We start from the raw sequence: 13,873 nt of genomic DNA, 5'->3' as shown, positions 1-13,873 counted from the left end.
TTCCAGCTCCAACAGTACATGTTAATAGAATACAATGTAATAATAATGTAAAACTCCATCCAGTGTGACTTAAAAAATGACATCCTTTTATGATGGGATGGATTCTATTTCATTATTCAAAATAAAAGAGCTCTGATCAGCTTCCTATAGAGCAGACTGTGTTCAACCGTTGGGGTTCCACACGTATGCTCACGCACAAAAAAGTAAACAACTATCCACACAGCCTCCACACACTGTGCAGCCTTGACCCCCTCAGGTGGCAGTGTCATATTTAGAAAGAATAGAGGCCCAGAGGGTTTGGGGGGGAAGGCCACAGTCACCATTGTGAGTAAAAAAAGAAACTAATGCAAAGTCTGTTCTCCGGGGAGAGGTGGGTGGTCTGCATTAAGCCTTGGAACTGTGATTGTATTTGAATAGAATTCAACTAAAGTTATGTTTAGTGATTTGCCTTGTTTCAATAAAGGTCAGTTACTTTTGGTTGGCTAATTATCAGGAATAGGAAGGACCTCATTATTTTAAATTGATACTTTAGCCGTTTTATTGAATGCATGGTCATGATGATTAACCTCTCAGCCATCACAGACGTTCATGACTATATACTGCTATGAATATTATAAGTGAAAATTAGGACAGACTTTTATTGGTTGGTACAGTTTGGAAGCAATTTGCAGTTTGCAGTATTTAGCTAGCTGAGTATAAAATATAAGATATTTCATGCCATCCTCGTTACATTTGCTCCCTAAACACGTCAGCTATAGTCCTCAAAACTGAAAGACTTACGGAAGTTCAGAACATTTCATAAATGTGTGTGCTACACACTGAAGTGTAACATTAATTTGCTATTTAGGACCTCTGAGATGCTCTGTTTTCTCTCTGTTAGGCAAAGTTAATAATTGTTTACCAACTGGGACGTTTCTGGGATTTTGAGAAGTGGACCATGTTTAAATGTTTGGTCTTGTGATAAACACATTGAAAGGAAACATCTGAGTGATTCTGGCTAATCAGTAATTTGCAGGCAGAACAAAATTTAGTTTTAAAGCACATATACAGTAATACTAAGGGTGTTCGGACAAAGTTGTGGCTATGCTTATGTGGTGCATGTTATATGAACTATCAGGTTTCGATCAAATGCCAAAGCACTGAAATCAACTGGTTTTCAACAGGATGACTTCCTTGTTTATAGTAAGGTCATTCAATCAGTTTCAGGCACTTCATATCATATAATAATTAACTAACTCCAGACTCAGGGCCCTGTTTCCGTTCCGAGTGCAAGTCTAGTGCAAAGCGCAGTCTAACTTTGAGCATAGGTAGAGTTTTCTTTCTTTTGCTATATTTCGCTAGACTGGTAGAACTGGGCGTAATGGGATGTTTGCACCTTTGTGGGCCGTTGTGGGAGAAGTCTTTTCCTGGCCAATCCTAATGGCATCCCTCATTTGCATCAAAATCAGGCCGGTTGGAGGCGCAGTACTCGCTGGGGTCCAATAAATATTTAGTGGAAAAGTTTTTCATTAAATGCCCTGTATGTTGTAATGTAATCAATCCTCGATGACGTCATTTCATGCATCAATGTTTTCATGCGCCACATCAAGTATTGTATGTCACAACCTCCCACCAGTTGAGTGAGGAGTCAGTGTTTTGATGGAAACGTTTTTTAATTGATATGCCATTTATGTTTTAAGGTCATCTAAATAATGCCATGTTTTCATCACTCACCGATGTCGTCATTTCATGCATGATGACACAACACAGTGACAAGTCTGCTTACGTATGAGAGTTATAACACCGCAGGTTTCCACTTGATGCTGTTTTAAATGGGATGAAAACAAAATCGAAGATGAACACTCTTCACCTTGCAGCTGAAAGGATGATTGGTTGTGATTGTCCTTCCAGCCCGGTCCGTAATGCACAGCAGATAATAGGAGTAATGAGTAAATATTGGACAGTTTATACAAAACAGTTTGTGTAAAGTGTTGAGTCACTGATAGCGTAGTGGGATTGGTTCCCACTTAGTGACGGTATTGACGTGGGTGTGAATGGTTGTTCGTCTCTATATGTGCCGTATGACTGACTGGCGACCAGTTCAGGGTGTAGTCAGCCTTTCGCCCGAAGTCGGCTGGGATAGGCTCCAGCGCTCCCTACGACCCTGTACAGAATAAATGGTGTTGAATATGGATGTATGAAGTGTTGATGTGTTCCTTATGTATTACATTGAAAGGAAAAAAAAAATTGTTGAACCATCGAATCATTTTTATTTTCTTTATGTGGACAAATACATTTGGAATATGATATCCATGATAAAATATCAATAAACTTGTCACATGCCACAGCAAAAGGCAAATAATCTTGTGACACAATATCTATCAAATTTGCTGTTGCAATAATTTTACCCCATTAAAAAAAAATATAAATAAATAAATAACACAGCAACAATAAAGCAAGCAAACTTTTATGGTTGAATCCAAATCACTGAATGGCTGTTTGTATATTTATGCTCGACAATTGGTTGGCGACCAGTTCAGGGTGTACCCTACCTGACACCCACAGTCAGCCGGGATGGACTCCAGCACACCTGTAATCGTAGTGCGGACAAGCACTACGGAAAATGGATGGATGGAAGGATGGATCGATGTCTTACAAATGATACAGAAAATTTCCAAGAAACATATCTTGTGATGGAATGTTTGCATTGACAGTGGTCACATGTGTCTCGTGCTCTTTCAAGATCAAGATAAACTTCAAGACGTGCAACCAACATGTTTTTACACCTCAAAAAAAAAAAAGTACTTAAATAACCTTGAATATGTCATGCACTGTTGCCACACATTGATGACCACGTGCTTGCTTTTCTGGTTGATGATTCAAAGTCAATACCGACATCTGGTATTGCGTGGAATTAAAAAGTGTTTGTGTTTGTTTTCTTACAGGGCTCCCATCTATACTGTAACGGTGCGTACACGCATTCATTTGACACTCACATTTACTGAAGTATATTCTTCATAAAATATCGATTTTTCTTTCTAAATTGTTTTCCCTTATTAGCATTGTGAATTCAAATGACAAGAGTAATTTCAATGTTTGTTTTTCTGTTCATTCTGATCTTTGCTGTTCCTCTATCTCACAGATAAGCCATGTGCCACCAATGAAACAAAAGGTTTAATAACAACAAAAACAACGGTCACACTTGAATCGCCTTCCAGTTGCTTTCTATCCCTTGGGAACATATCTGGAAATGGTTCACTTACTGGGTTGACTCCTGGAGCCGTTTACCAAGTCTTCCTCAACTGTTCCGGCTGCTGTCAAGAGGTCACAATGAGTGAGTCAAACCGAAATAAGGAAACTATACAACATGAACTCGCCAGTGTCTGGCAATTGTATGACATTTTAAGCAATAAACTCTTTGACTGACAGCCTCTCATCTGAGACACACTCCAGATCTCAATTGCCACTGAACAGAATTTGAAAAATGATAATTTTAGCAATATATAATATTGAGATATTATCATCCATCCATCCTTCCATTCTCTTCTGCTCCTCTGGTTTTGGTCACCAGTCCCTTCATCGAATTCTTCTGGGGGGGATCCCAAGGTGTTCCCAGACCACATAGAGCCCTATTTTTGTGCCCAGCACAAGTCAAGCTCAAAGGCAATCTACCTGTGTGCATGGGTGGACTTTTGTTTCTTTTGGTATGTTTATAGACAGGCGCAGTTAGAAAGGGGTGTTTGCGCCACTGTTGGCGTGTACACAGCCGACTTACCTCCCAGCCTCTGGAAACGGCTCCACTCACTCACTGGAGGAGCTAGAGGGGCGGCCACAGGGGCACTGGCTCCCCTGAAATATGATTGGACCCTGAGGTGCCAGATTAGACAATTGACTTTTGGGTATTCTCCGATTTTTCTGGGATTTTTTTTTTCCACATTTCCCCCCGTTCCCCGTAGGGAACATATCATTATTTTTTTAACAGCGTTGTGTGAAAATTTCTTGGGGTTTGTAAAAAAAAAAACTTTTGGGGGGTTAGGGCTTGACCCCCTGAGATATCCTTGGCACCCGTAAGGAAAAAAAAATCCTTGTTCCGCCAATGCACTAATTTCTTTTAAAAGTCAGTGCACTCAAAGCTGAAATAGACTCACTGAAGTCCATGCAGCAGATCAAAGCACACAATGTATGTTTATAAGGGACTGCAAGCAGACCTCCATGGGTGGGTGATGTAAAGTTAGCCAGTGTGATCACCACTGTTAAGTGGCCACTTGGAGGCCACCTTCCACACCAGTCATTCGTGCCACCCCCAAACTCCTCGTGTAGCTGTGCTGCTCCCCAGGGGGGTGTTTTAATAAATATAATAAAGATGATAATGATTATGTGTTCAATGAAATGATTTCGACAATCATTCATAGGGTTCAGTGCATGCTGCTGTCATTTATGAATGAAATACAATGATATCAACAGAGTGCATAATCTGTCTGCCTGCCCATCAAATTCGATCAAATTCACAAAATGTGTTAAACCACCTCCTTAAACCTGGTTTCATCTGGTCTAAAGTCTAGTCTACTTTCAGTGGGTGATTCTGAGCCCGTCTTGGATTATCGAGCTTCTCATATTATTTCTAAGGGAGAGCTCGGACACTCTGTGAAGGAGACTCATTTTGGCTACTTGTATCCATTATCTTGTTCTTTTGGTCATGACCCACAGCTCGTGACCATAGGTAAGGGCAGGAACGTAGATCGACTGCTAAATGGAGATTCCCCGAATTCCTTCAGCTCAGCTCCCTCTTCACCACGATAGACCGATACAGAGTCCAGATTACTGTAGACTAGGGATGGGTACCAAAATCGTTACTTTTGTGTTACCTGACCAACGATTGGGGATTTTACTACCAAGCAGTGGCTGGTGATGTGGCCGTGTCGTCCTTTTAGAAAAAGTGGTGCAACAAGACACAAAGGCAGAGTTAACCCTTTGATTCTGGCTGAATTGAGGCCTAGTGAGGTGCGCTCTTAGTATATGATGATGATATATCATGTATGACACAAACCAAAATGGTGGCCAAGCTCCACTACAGGTTTTGAGGCATTTGAATGTGAAGGTATCACTGAATTTTGCGATTATTACAAAGCACTTATGATTTGGGCATGGTATTTACATAGCACACATTGCTATGTAACGGAAAAAAAACAAACATTTTTCTATAAATTATAGCACGATTTTGCACAAAGGCCTACTAAATTCATGCAAGAACAGGCTCAACGCTGCTAACCTCATAGTACCTGATGGCAACCCAGCAACTTATCTCCCCTTTTGCGCAGAGCATCATCAAGTCATCAATCTTGAAGTCAACCATGTCACAGTATCCTCAATAACGGTGAACTGGACCAAACCAGAAGGGAACTACTCGTTTTACATGTTACAGTCAACTGATGGAAAAGATACCAAAAAAGAAAAAGTGATTTTAACATCAAAAAACGTGACTGGCTTGTCTGCTGGGACCTTGTACAATATAAGTGTCACTACAATGACGGATGATGGAGTGACTGAGGGCGATACTGCAGCTGTGTCTCTGTATACAAGTACATTTTTGATTGTGATGTACAAAATAATGGATAACTAACAAAACTCCAGCACAGTAGCTCACTGGTTAGCATTGAACAGAAAGTCCCCAAACTGTTCTCACAATAGTGGAAACTTACAGTTGTCCAAAATGACTTCCTCTATTACGTTGTCTGCCTTTACCATATTTGTTGCCCAAAAAGTATTGTTTGACTACTTGCTATTTCTTATTTTGATCTCTCTCCTCTTGTGCAGAACCAGGTATCATTCGTGAACCCTCTGCTTCCACAAACACATCTGCAATATCGCTGAAATGGAAACCACCTGATGGTGAAGTGTTTATATATCAGGTGAAGTGGCACAACAGAGGAACGCCGTTCATCGAATACACAAATGACAACGGCATTGTGCTATCAGACTTGGTCTCTGGTACATCATATACAGTCACAGTTGTTTGCATTGCTGGAGACGACCAAACGGAGGGAGAACCCTACGAATTTGCCCAGGTCACAAGTAAGATACACATCTTCTGCCATCTTATTCCAGAAAAAACGCCTGACAAAATACACATTGACAAAATTGTTGGTATTCTGTGAAAGAAACTAAACTCACTGTGTTCTCTGACATATTGACACATTGAAAGTAATTAGATATTTTGCCACAATGTATATTGACAACTCACAAAACGAGAGAGAAAGAGAATGTCATTTGGATACTAATAAATAGTGCGTAGGAAAAGTAGCCTAACGTTCTATTTTCTTATTTTTCAGTGCCCGAGAGGCCTGAAAATATAATGGTTACCCCAGGAACTGATAACCTAAAAATTGAGTGGACCTTACTCCAAGGGAGAGCTGATTACTATGAGGTGAACATCTCCAATACAAATCTTTTATATTACTCCAGCAATAAAACAATGGTCCCCACAGCCCATTTTCATGATTTGTATCCCGGGAGAGTTTTTCTCATCACTGTCACTGCAGTCGCCGGAAACCTAAGGAACACGTCAAACCGGATCGCATTTGCTACCAGTAAGTTCATTAACTTTTCAATATGGTTTCATACTGACCGACCGTGATCCAAATGAGGGTTTATAGCTGGAAATAAAAAGCTCTAAATATGTGAACATCTGAAAGAGTTTTCTTTTCCTTTTTACAAATGATCAGTTCCAACACCACCTGGTTCCCTTAAGATCAGTCAAAGGACAACTACTTCACTTCGCCTTCGATGGGAGACACCCACCAAGATGGAGGGTGCTCCCTTTATCAGTTACCAGATCACCTACGAAGGACCAGATGGTAACATGCAAACCATGAACACCACCAATAACAGCATGGTGCTGTCACAGCTCTCTTCTGGAACAGTGTACAATATAACCGTGTACACAATCGGACCCCAAAATCTGACGAGCTCTGCAGTCAATAAATCAGCATACACCTGTGAGTACACCACAAAGATCTGCCTTAACACTTTCTGTATTTCTTTAGCTTTCTTGCTATCTGTTAGCATACTAACTGTTAGCATGTTAGCAGTGGTCGCTTTAGAAATAGTACCCAATTACAGGGCAAGTTCCTCTGCCTTAATGTGGCCCGTTAGCTCAGTTGTTTAGAGCGTGGTGCTAATAATGCCAAGGTAGCAGATTTGATCCCCATACTGGCCAGTACCTTCATTGTATGAATGAAATTCCACGGAGTGCAAGTAATACTTTCTACTGAGCCGCAATGTACCCTCGGTTTATGTTTACATTTTGTGGCAACCTGAACAAGGTTAATGTGGCCGGTTAGTTCAGTTGGTTAGAGTGGCGTGGTGCTAATAACGCCAAGGTCACGGGTTCGATAGCCATACGGGCCAGTACCTTTATTGTATCAATCAAATTCTACGGGGCGCAAGTAATGTTCTCTACTGCACCACAATGTACCCTTGATTTAAATTTTGGGGCCACCTGAAAATTGTTAATTAGGCCGGTTAGCTCAGTTGGTTAGAGCATGGTGCTAATAACGCCAAGGTCACGGGTTCGATACCCGTATGGGCCAGTACCATTATTGTATCAATGAAATTATACGGAGCGCAAAAAATGTTTGCTTCTGCGCCACAATGTACCCTCGATTTACATTTTGGGGCCACCTGAAAATGGTTAATCAGGCCGGTTAGCTCAGTTGGTTAGAGCGTGGTGCTAATAATGACAAGGTCACGGGTTGGATACCCGTACGGGCCAGTACCTTTATTGTATCAATAAAATTATACGCAGCGCAAGAAATGTTTGCTTCTGCGCCACAATGTACCCTCGATTTACATTTTGGGGCCACCTGAAAATGGTAAATTAGGCCGGTTAGCTCAGTTGGTTAGAGCGTGGTGCTAATAAAGACAAGGTCACGGGTTGGATACCCGTACGGGCCAGTACCTTTATTGTATCAATAAAATTATACGCAGCGCAAGAAATGTTTGCTTCTGCGCCACAATGTACCCTCGATTTACATTTTGGGGCCACCTGAAAATGGTAAATTAGGCCGGTTAGCTCAGTTGGTTAGAGCGTGGTGCTAATAACGCCAAGGTCACGGGTTCGATACCCGTACGGGCCAGTACCTTTATTGTATCAATGAAATTCCACTAAGTGCAAGTAATATTGGCAATGGCGCCGCAATGTACCCTCGGTTTATGTTTACATTTTGTGGCAACCTGAACAAGGTTAATGTGGCCGGTTAGTTCAGTTGGTTAGAGCGGCGTGGTGCTAATAACGCCAAGGTCACGGGTTCGATAGCCATACGGGCAAGTACCTTTATTGTATCAATCAAATTCTACGGGGCACAAGTAATCTCTACTGCGCCACAATGTACCCTCGATTTAAATTTTGGGGCCACCTGAAAACGGTTAATTAGGCCGGTTAGCTCAGTTGGTTAGAGCATGGTGCTAATAACGCCAAGGTCAGGGGTTCAATACCCGTACGGGCAAGTGCCATTATTGTATCAATGAAATTATACGGAGCGCAGAAAATGTTTGCTTCTGCGCCACAATGTACCCTCAATTTACATTTTGGGGCCACCTGAAAATGGTTAACCAGGCCGGTTAGCTCAGTTGGTTAGAGCGTGGTGCTAATAATGCCAAGGTCACAGGTTAGATACCCGTACGGGCCAGTACCTTTATTGTATCAATAAAATTATACGCAGCGCAAGAAATGTTTGCTTCTGCGCCACAATGTACCCTCGATTTACATTTTGGGGCCACCTGAAAATGGTTAATCAGGCCGGTTAGCTCAGTTGGTTAGAGCGTGGTGTTAATAACGCCAAGATCACGGGTTGGATACCCGTACGGGCCAGTACCTTTATTGTATCAATAAAATTATACGCAGCGCAAGAAATGTTTGCTTCTGCGCCACAATGTACCCTCGATTTACATTTTGGGGCCAGCTGAAAATGGTTAATCAGGCCGGTTAGCTCAGTTGGTTAGAGCGTGGTGCTAATAATGCCAAGGTCACGGGTTGGATACCCGTATGGGCCACTACCTTTATTGTATCAATAAAATTATACGCAGCGCAGTATTTGCTAGTGCCACAATGTACCCTCGATTTATGTTTACATTTTGTGGCAACCTGAACATGGCTAATTAGCTCAGTTGGTTTAGAGCATGGTGCTAATAAAACCTAGGTCACGGGTTCAATCCCCGTATGGGCCACTACCCTTAATGTACTGTGTCGCAAAGAACCCTAGATTCATGTTTACATTTTGTGGCAACCTGAAAAGGTTTAATGTGGCCGGTTAGTTCAGTTGTTTAGAGCATTGTGCTAATAACGCCAAGGTCACAGGTTTGATACCCATACTGGCCAGTACCTTTATTGTATCAGTGAAATTCCATGGAGCACAAGTGATACTCGCTACTGCCTCAATGTCCCCACAGTTTATTTATACATTTTGGGACCACCTGAAGAGGGTTAAGTGATGTTCACACTCAGTTTGCTGTTTTGCTAAAAAACAAAAGACAAAAGGTTTTGGCTCGGAGCCAGCGATTTGAATACTGTGTGATACTTTTTTTTTTCTAGCGCCCAATCCTGTGCTAAACCTTGTGGCCAGTCCGATCAATACAACCTCAATAAATGTGGCATGGTCCAACCCGCATGGAGTGCAGACATATTACAAGTACTTGGTTCAAACCTGCAACTCTACAGGAGCACTTGTGAATAAGCAAACAGTCAGTGATAACAACACTGATGTACACGACCTGGAACCAGGAACTAAGTACAGCATAAGTGTCACTACATTAGCAGCAGCAGAAAGTGAATCCACAGAAGAGCAGACATTCACTTACACAAGTAAGACATTCTTTTTGAAAATCAATGATACATGCATATTTTCTTGACATGATCATAGTGATTATTACAAAAGTATTTGTCTTATGTTGTTTCTGACAAAAACCTCTTCTCTGTTTTGTGTAGTGCCTAAAGCTGTGACTGAACTCAAAGTTAAGGATTATAATACAACAGCCATCCAGTTGATATGGCTCAGATCAAGTGACTACAAGGACACCTACAGCTATATGCTGATTGCACTCCAGGATGGCATAATGGTTCAGCATGGGACAACTTCAACACAAATGTATACCTTCTTCAATCTGGCCCCTGGAACTCTTTACCGTTTTGATGTGTTCACAGTTGTAGAGGGGTTGAATTCCACATTGGAACACACGTCACAATACACAAGTATGACCTCACTCATTTATACTTTTTTAAATAATAATAATAATAGTAATAATAACAATGATAATAATAATAATAATAATAATAATAATAATAATAATAATAATAATAATAGTAATTATTATAATAACTATAACATCAGTCTTATTTCTTTCAATGCTGCCCTCCATTGTTAATCGTGATTTCGATATGAATTAAAATAATTGCTTTTATTATATATATTTTTTTTCATAATGGCCCAGCCGTATCTTGTTTTGAATCTCATTACATTGCGCAAGTGTTCATGTTGCTTGTCAATCAAAACTATCATTTGTTACAGGGATGTCCAAACTTTTTGCAAAGAGGGACAGAATTTGGTGAGGTGAAAATATGTCGGGACCATTCAGCTTCAAGTTGCTTAAATTTGTCACCGCATTTGTTACGTCTCACAGTGTCATAGTTTGCATGTTTCGACTGGTTGTGACTCTTGATATTGAATTTCTTGAAAACAGTCACAGTCTCTCAGTGATCTTGGCAGACACAGTTGTTTTGTATTTCAGTGAAAAAATATGACAATTTCCACTTGTCCTGGAAGCAACGGCCCTCTCTGACAACTTTCTTTTTCCTCACTACAGTCTCTATTTTAGAAATCAGCTGCAAAAAGTCACACAAAAGTTCATGCAGCAAAGTGTTCACTTTGACACCTAACACAACTTTGAGAAATGGTGTGTTCGGAGAGGCAGAGCGTGCTTGGAGGGTATTTGCGAAAGCACCCGAGAGAGCAGCCACAGTTCTGCTGCCATTTGGTGGTGAAATATAAAACTGCTATTTTTACATGCATATTTTGTACTGTGATTAACACTACTGATGAGACGCTCGTTATTAATTTTATGCCAGAAGCTGCGGGCCGGTACAAATTTGAACACGGGCAGCATTTGGCCCCCGGGCCGGACTTTGGACCTGTCCGATTTATTATATGGATTATACTATAATGCGAAGGTGGCATGGTGTGTGGTGTGTTAGCATGTCTTCCTCATAGTTGAGAGGTTCTGGGTTTGAATCTCAGCTCAGTCAGCATGTTCTCCCCGTGCTAGCATTGGTTTTCTCCAGGTACACCCTCCCCCCCCTCACATTCCAACATGCATGGTAGGTTAACTGGAGGCTCTAAAGAGCCCACGGGTGTGAATGGTTGCCTGTCTATCTATGCCCTGTGGTAGACTGGCGACCAGTCAAGGGTTTACCTTGCCTTTTGCCTAAAGGTACCTGGGATAGGCTTCAATGACCATGAGGACAAATTGTATAGAATTTGGGTGCATTGATAATACATAGTGTATTGCAAAATAAAGCATAATTGCACCAAGGATCATTATTCTTGGCAAAATTGTGGAAATGTAAACCATACTGTGTACATATAAAAATTTGCATTTTTACAAATAAAGCCCCCCCTCAACCTACAATATATATAAACCCCTAATGACTCAGCTGCCTGGTATTCTTTGCAGTTGAGTAAATATGCAGTATGCATCCTGGCCACTGTATGAGTAAATCTGAAATTTGTTCTCTTTTTTCAGGGCCTGGGTTAGTTTCAGACATCAGGGCAATAGGGACAACGACTAATATGTCTGTTTTCTGGAGCGCTCCAATGGGGCATGTGGATTCGTACACTGTCCTGTTGAACAAAGACACCGAATCTGAAAGTTCAAAGGAGGATCTGAGTAACTCAACTCTCAGCACATTATTTACAGACCTGAAGCCAGGGGTGCTTTACTGTGTGGTGGTGATAAGCAAACGTGGACCTTTAGAAAGCGACAATGTCACTTTCTGCAATGCAACTTGTGAGTTAAAACACCATGGTATGGAGATGATTTGTACTCCAATAGTAACTAATAAAAGTGTGCTTTTTCTCTTGATAAGATCCAAACCCTCCTGGACCCATTAGTGTTGAGTTGCAGATTGTCAGCTCCATTAATTTCACCTGGGACCACCCAGATGATATGGATCAAACTCAATACAAATTCAGTGTCAATGACGACGCCATAACCCAAAACAACTGGTTTCTTTTGAACAATCTAAATTCTGGAAGCCCATACTCCATTTCTGTTGCAACTATTGGTGTGATGGGCTATAAAAGCACAGCGGTAACAGCAAATAATTACACAAGTAAGTGAATCAGCATAATTTACAACTGTAAATTAGGGCTGCACGATTTTGGAAAAACAGGCGATATGTGATATGGATGTTGACAATAGCGATGACGATATTATTGAGATATTTAACGTACCTAAAAAAATACATTTTTTTTATATCATGAAAGAAGTACATTTGTTTCTATGCGGCAAAATAAGCAAGCTCAATGTGTTCTTAGCTAATTAATTGTAACTCCCCAAGATAATGTCCAACTATGTGGTGGAAATGCAAATTTTTCTATATATTGTGTAGCCCTAATAAATCCATAAATCCACAAGACTTACCTTTTTTTATTATGCTTTTCCCAGGACCATATTCAGTGACCATGCTTAAAGCGGAAGAAATTACTACAAATTCTGTCACACTGGTTTGGGAGCAACCAGAAGAGAAGCTTAATTACTCATACCTGTTGCATGTCATCAATGGATCGTTTCCACCATCTGAAGTGGTCTCCAGAAACTTGTCTGTCATTATCTCTGGCCTTCTCTCTGGCAACAACTATACCTTCACCGTCTCCACACAAGCAGCAGATGGCACTCTGGCATCTCCTCGGAGCAAGTCCTTCTTTACACGTATGTGCTATATGATCCTCCTCTGAAGAGAATTTGGCAACAACAACGATTATTAACAACAAAAAAAAAAGTATTCATTTGTGATCAAACAATATTAAATATAGTTATATAACAATAACAATACTTCAAATAAGCCGCTCGGAAAATGGATAAATGTGTTGGTTTAACCAGAGAAAACAAGCAGAAGAACAAAATGGAAATGCAATTCTGAGCTAAAATGTACAGGCCCGCAGTGTGATGAATCTTGTTGTGAAGTATGGAACAGTGACACTTATCCAGCAAATGTAAACAGAAGAGGTTGGCTACTACATTAATCGCGATGCAGATGTATTTACATCCTAATTTAGCAAGCCTGCGTAACCTCATATAATTTACTTAACATTTGTTTCTGTTTAAAATGTAGCTCTCTTTAAAATGTAGCTCTCTTCCTGTTTATTTTCTTCTTTGTTTTATTTTTTGCAGCCCTTTTAAAAAAAAAATAAATAAAAAAAAAAAAAGAAAATTCTTTGGAAAAAGCCCATTCCCGCCAGTAAAAAAAAAAGAACCAGAAATCAAAAAAACTTTTTTTTTTTTATTGCAGAAGCCCTATTTCCGCCAGTGGATTTTATTTTTTTTGGGGGGGGAGAAGCCCCTTTCCACCAGTGGAGAAAAAAATGGGGGTTGGGGGGGGGGGGGGGGGGGGGGGTTCTTAATTGTACTATGTCCGCAGAATAATGTTTGATATAGACGGCATCTGAAGAGACGATAGGTATACCCACCTACTGCGTGCAACCCTTTGCTTCAACGTAATGGACTATATCGCATAAAGGCCTATAAAACCACAACTTACACCATTTTAACACACGACGTCAAATACAAGTACACAATAATACCTTCATAAAGTCAACTTTTGCATGCGCTTTGAGTGCGACTT

At 40.7% G+C, this 13,873-nt stretch overlaps 1 protein-coding gene and 7 non-coding genes across 9 annotated transcripts in view; all 8 read left to right on the top strand.

Moving 5' to 3' along the window:
• Nucleotides 1–13,873, top strand: part of ptprjb.2 (protein tyrosine phosphatase receptor type Jb, tandem duplicate 2) — a 39,006-nt gene that overhangs the window by 10,122 nt on the left and 15,011 nt on the right. For both annotated transcript variants that reach the window (XR_015086621.1, XM_086029224.1), the window contains exons 2-11: nt 2,925–2,946; nt 3,122–3,313; nt 5,794–6,051; nt 6,309–6,566; nt 6,702–6,974; nt 9,569–9,838; nt 9,962–10,225; nt 11,773–12,036; nt 12,116–12,361; nt 12,697–12,960. Coding sequence is in view for 1 of the 2 variants with exons in the window: in XM_086029224.1 (XP_085885350.1) it covers nt 2,925–2,946; nt 3,122–3,313; nt 5,794–6,051; nt 6,309–6,566; nt 6,702–6,974; nt 9,569–9,838; nt 9,962–10,225; nt 11,773–12,036; nt 12,116–12,361; nt 12,697–12,960 (2,311 nt within the window). In the remaining variant the exon portion in view is untranslated. The remainder of the gene's footprint in view (nt 1–2,924; nt 2,947–3,121; nt 3,314–5,793; nt 6,052–6,308; nt 6,567–6,701; nt 6,975–9,568; nt 9,839–9,961; nt 10,226–11,772; nt 12,037–12,115; nt 12,362–12,696; nt 12,961–13,873) is intronic.
• Nucleotides 7,495–7,568, top strand: trnai-aau (transfer RNA isoleucine (anticodon AAU)). The gene has a single exon. It is a non-coding gene; the product is annotated as a tRNA-Ile (tRNA).
• trnai-aau (transfer RNA isoleucine (anticodon AAU)) lies at nt 7,677–7,750 on the top strand. Its single transcript has one exon. It is a non-coding gene; the product is annotated as a tRNA-Ile (tRNA).
• On the top strand, nt 8,041–8,114 carry trnai-aau (transfer RNA isoleucine (anticodon AAU)). Its single transcript has one exon. It is a non-coding gene; the product is annotated as a tRNA-Ile (tRNA).
• Nucleotides 8,411–8,484, top strand: trnai-aau (transfer RNA isoleucine (anticodon AAU)). The gene has a single exon. It is a non-coding gene; the product is annotated as a tRNA-Ile (tRNA).
• trnai-aau (transfer RNA isoleucine (anticodon AAU)) lies at nt 8,593–8,666 on the top strand. Its single transcript has one exon. It is a non-coding gene; the product is annotated as a tRNA-Ile (tRNA).
• trnai-aau (transfer RNA isoleucine (anticodon AAU)) lies at nt 8,775–8,848 on the top strand. Its single transcript has one exon. It is a non-coding gene; the product is annotated as a tRNA-Ile (tRNA).
• Nucleotides 8,957–9,030, top strand: trnai-aau (transfer RNA isoleucine (anticodon AAU)). Its single transcript has one exon. It is a non-coding gene; the product is annotated as a tRNA-Ile (tRNA).

This window comes from Filicampus tigris, chromosome 4 (assembly GCF_054856515.1).
Source record: "Filicampus tigris isolate MCC_2025a chromosome 4, RoL_Ftig_1.0, whole genome shotgun sequence".
Taxonomy (NCBI): domain Eukaryota; kingdom Metazoa; phylum Chordata; class Actinopteri; order Syngnathiformes; family Syngnathidae; genus Filicampus; species Filicampus tigris.
Note: the sequence above shows the minus strand (reverse complement) of the source record. Positions and strands in the feature narration are given on the sequence as shown.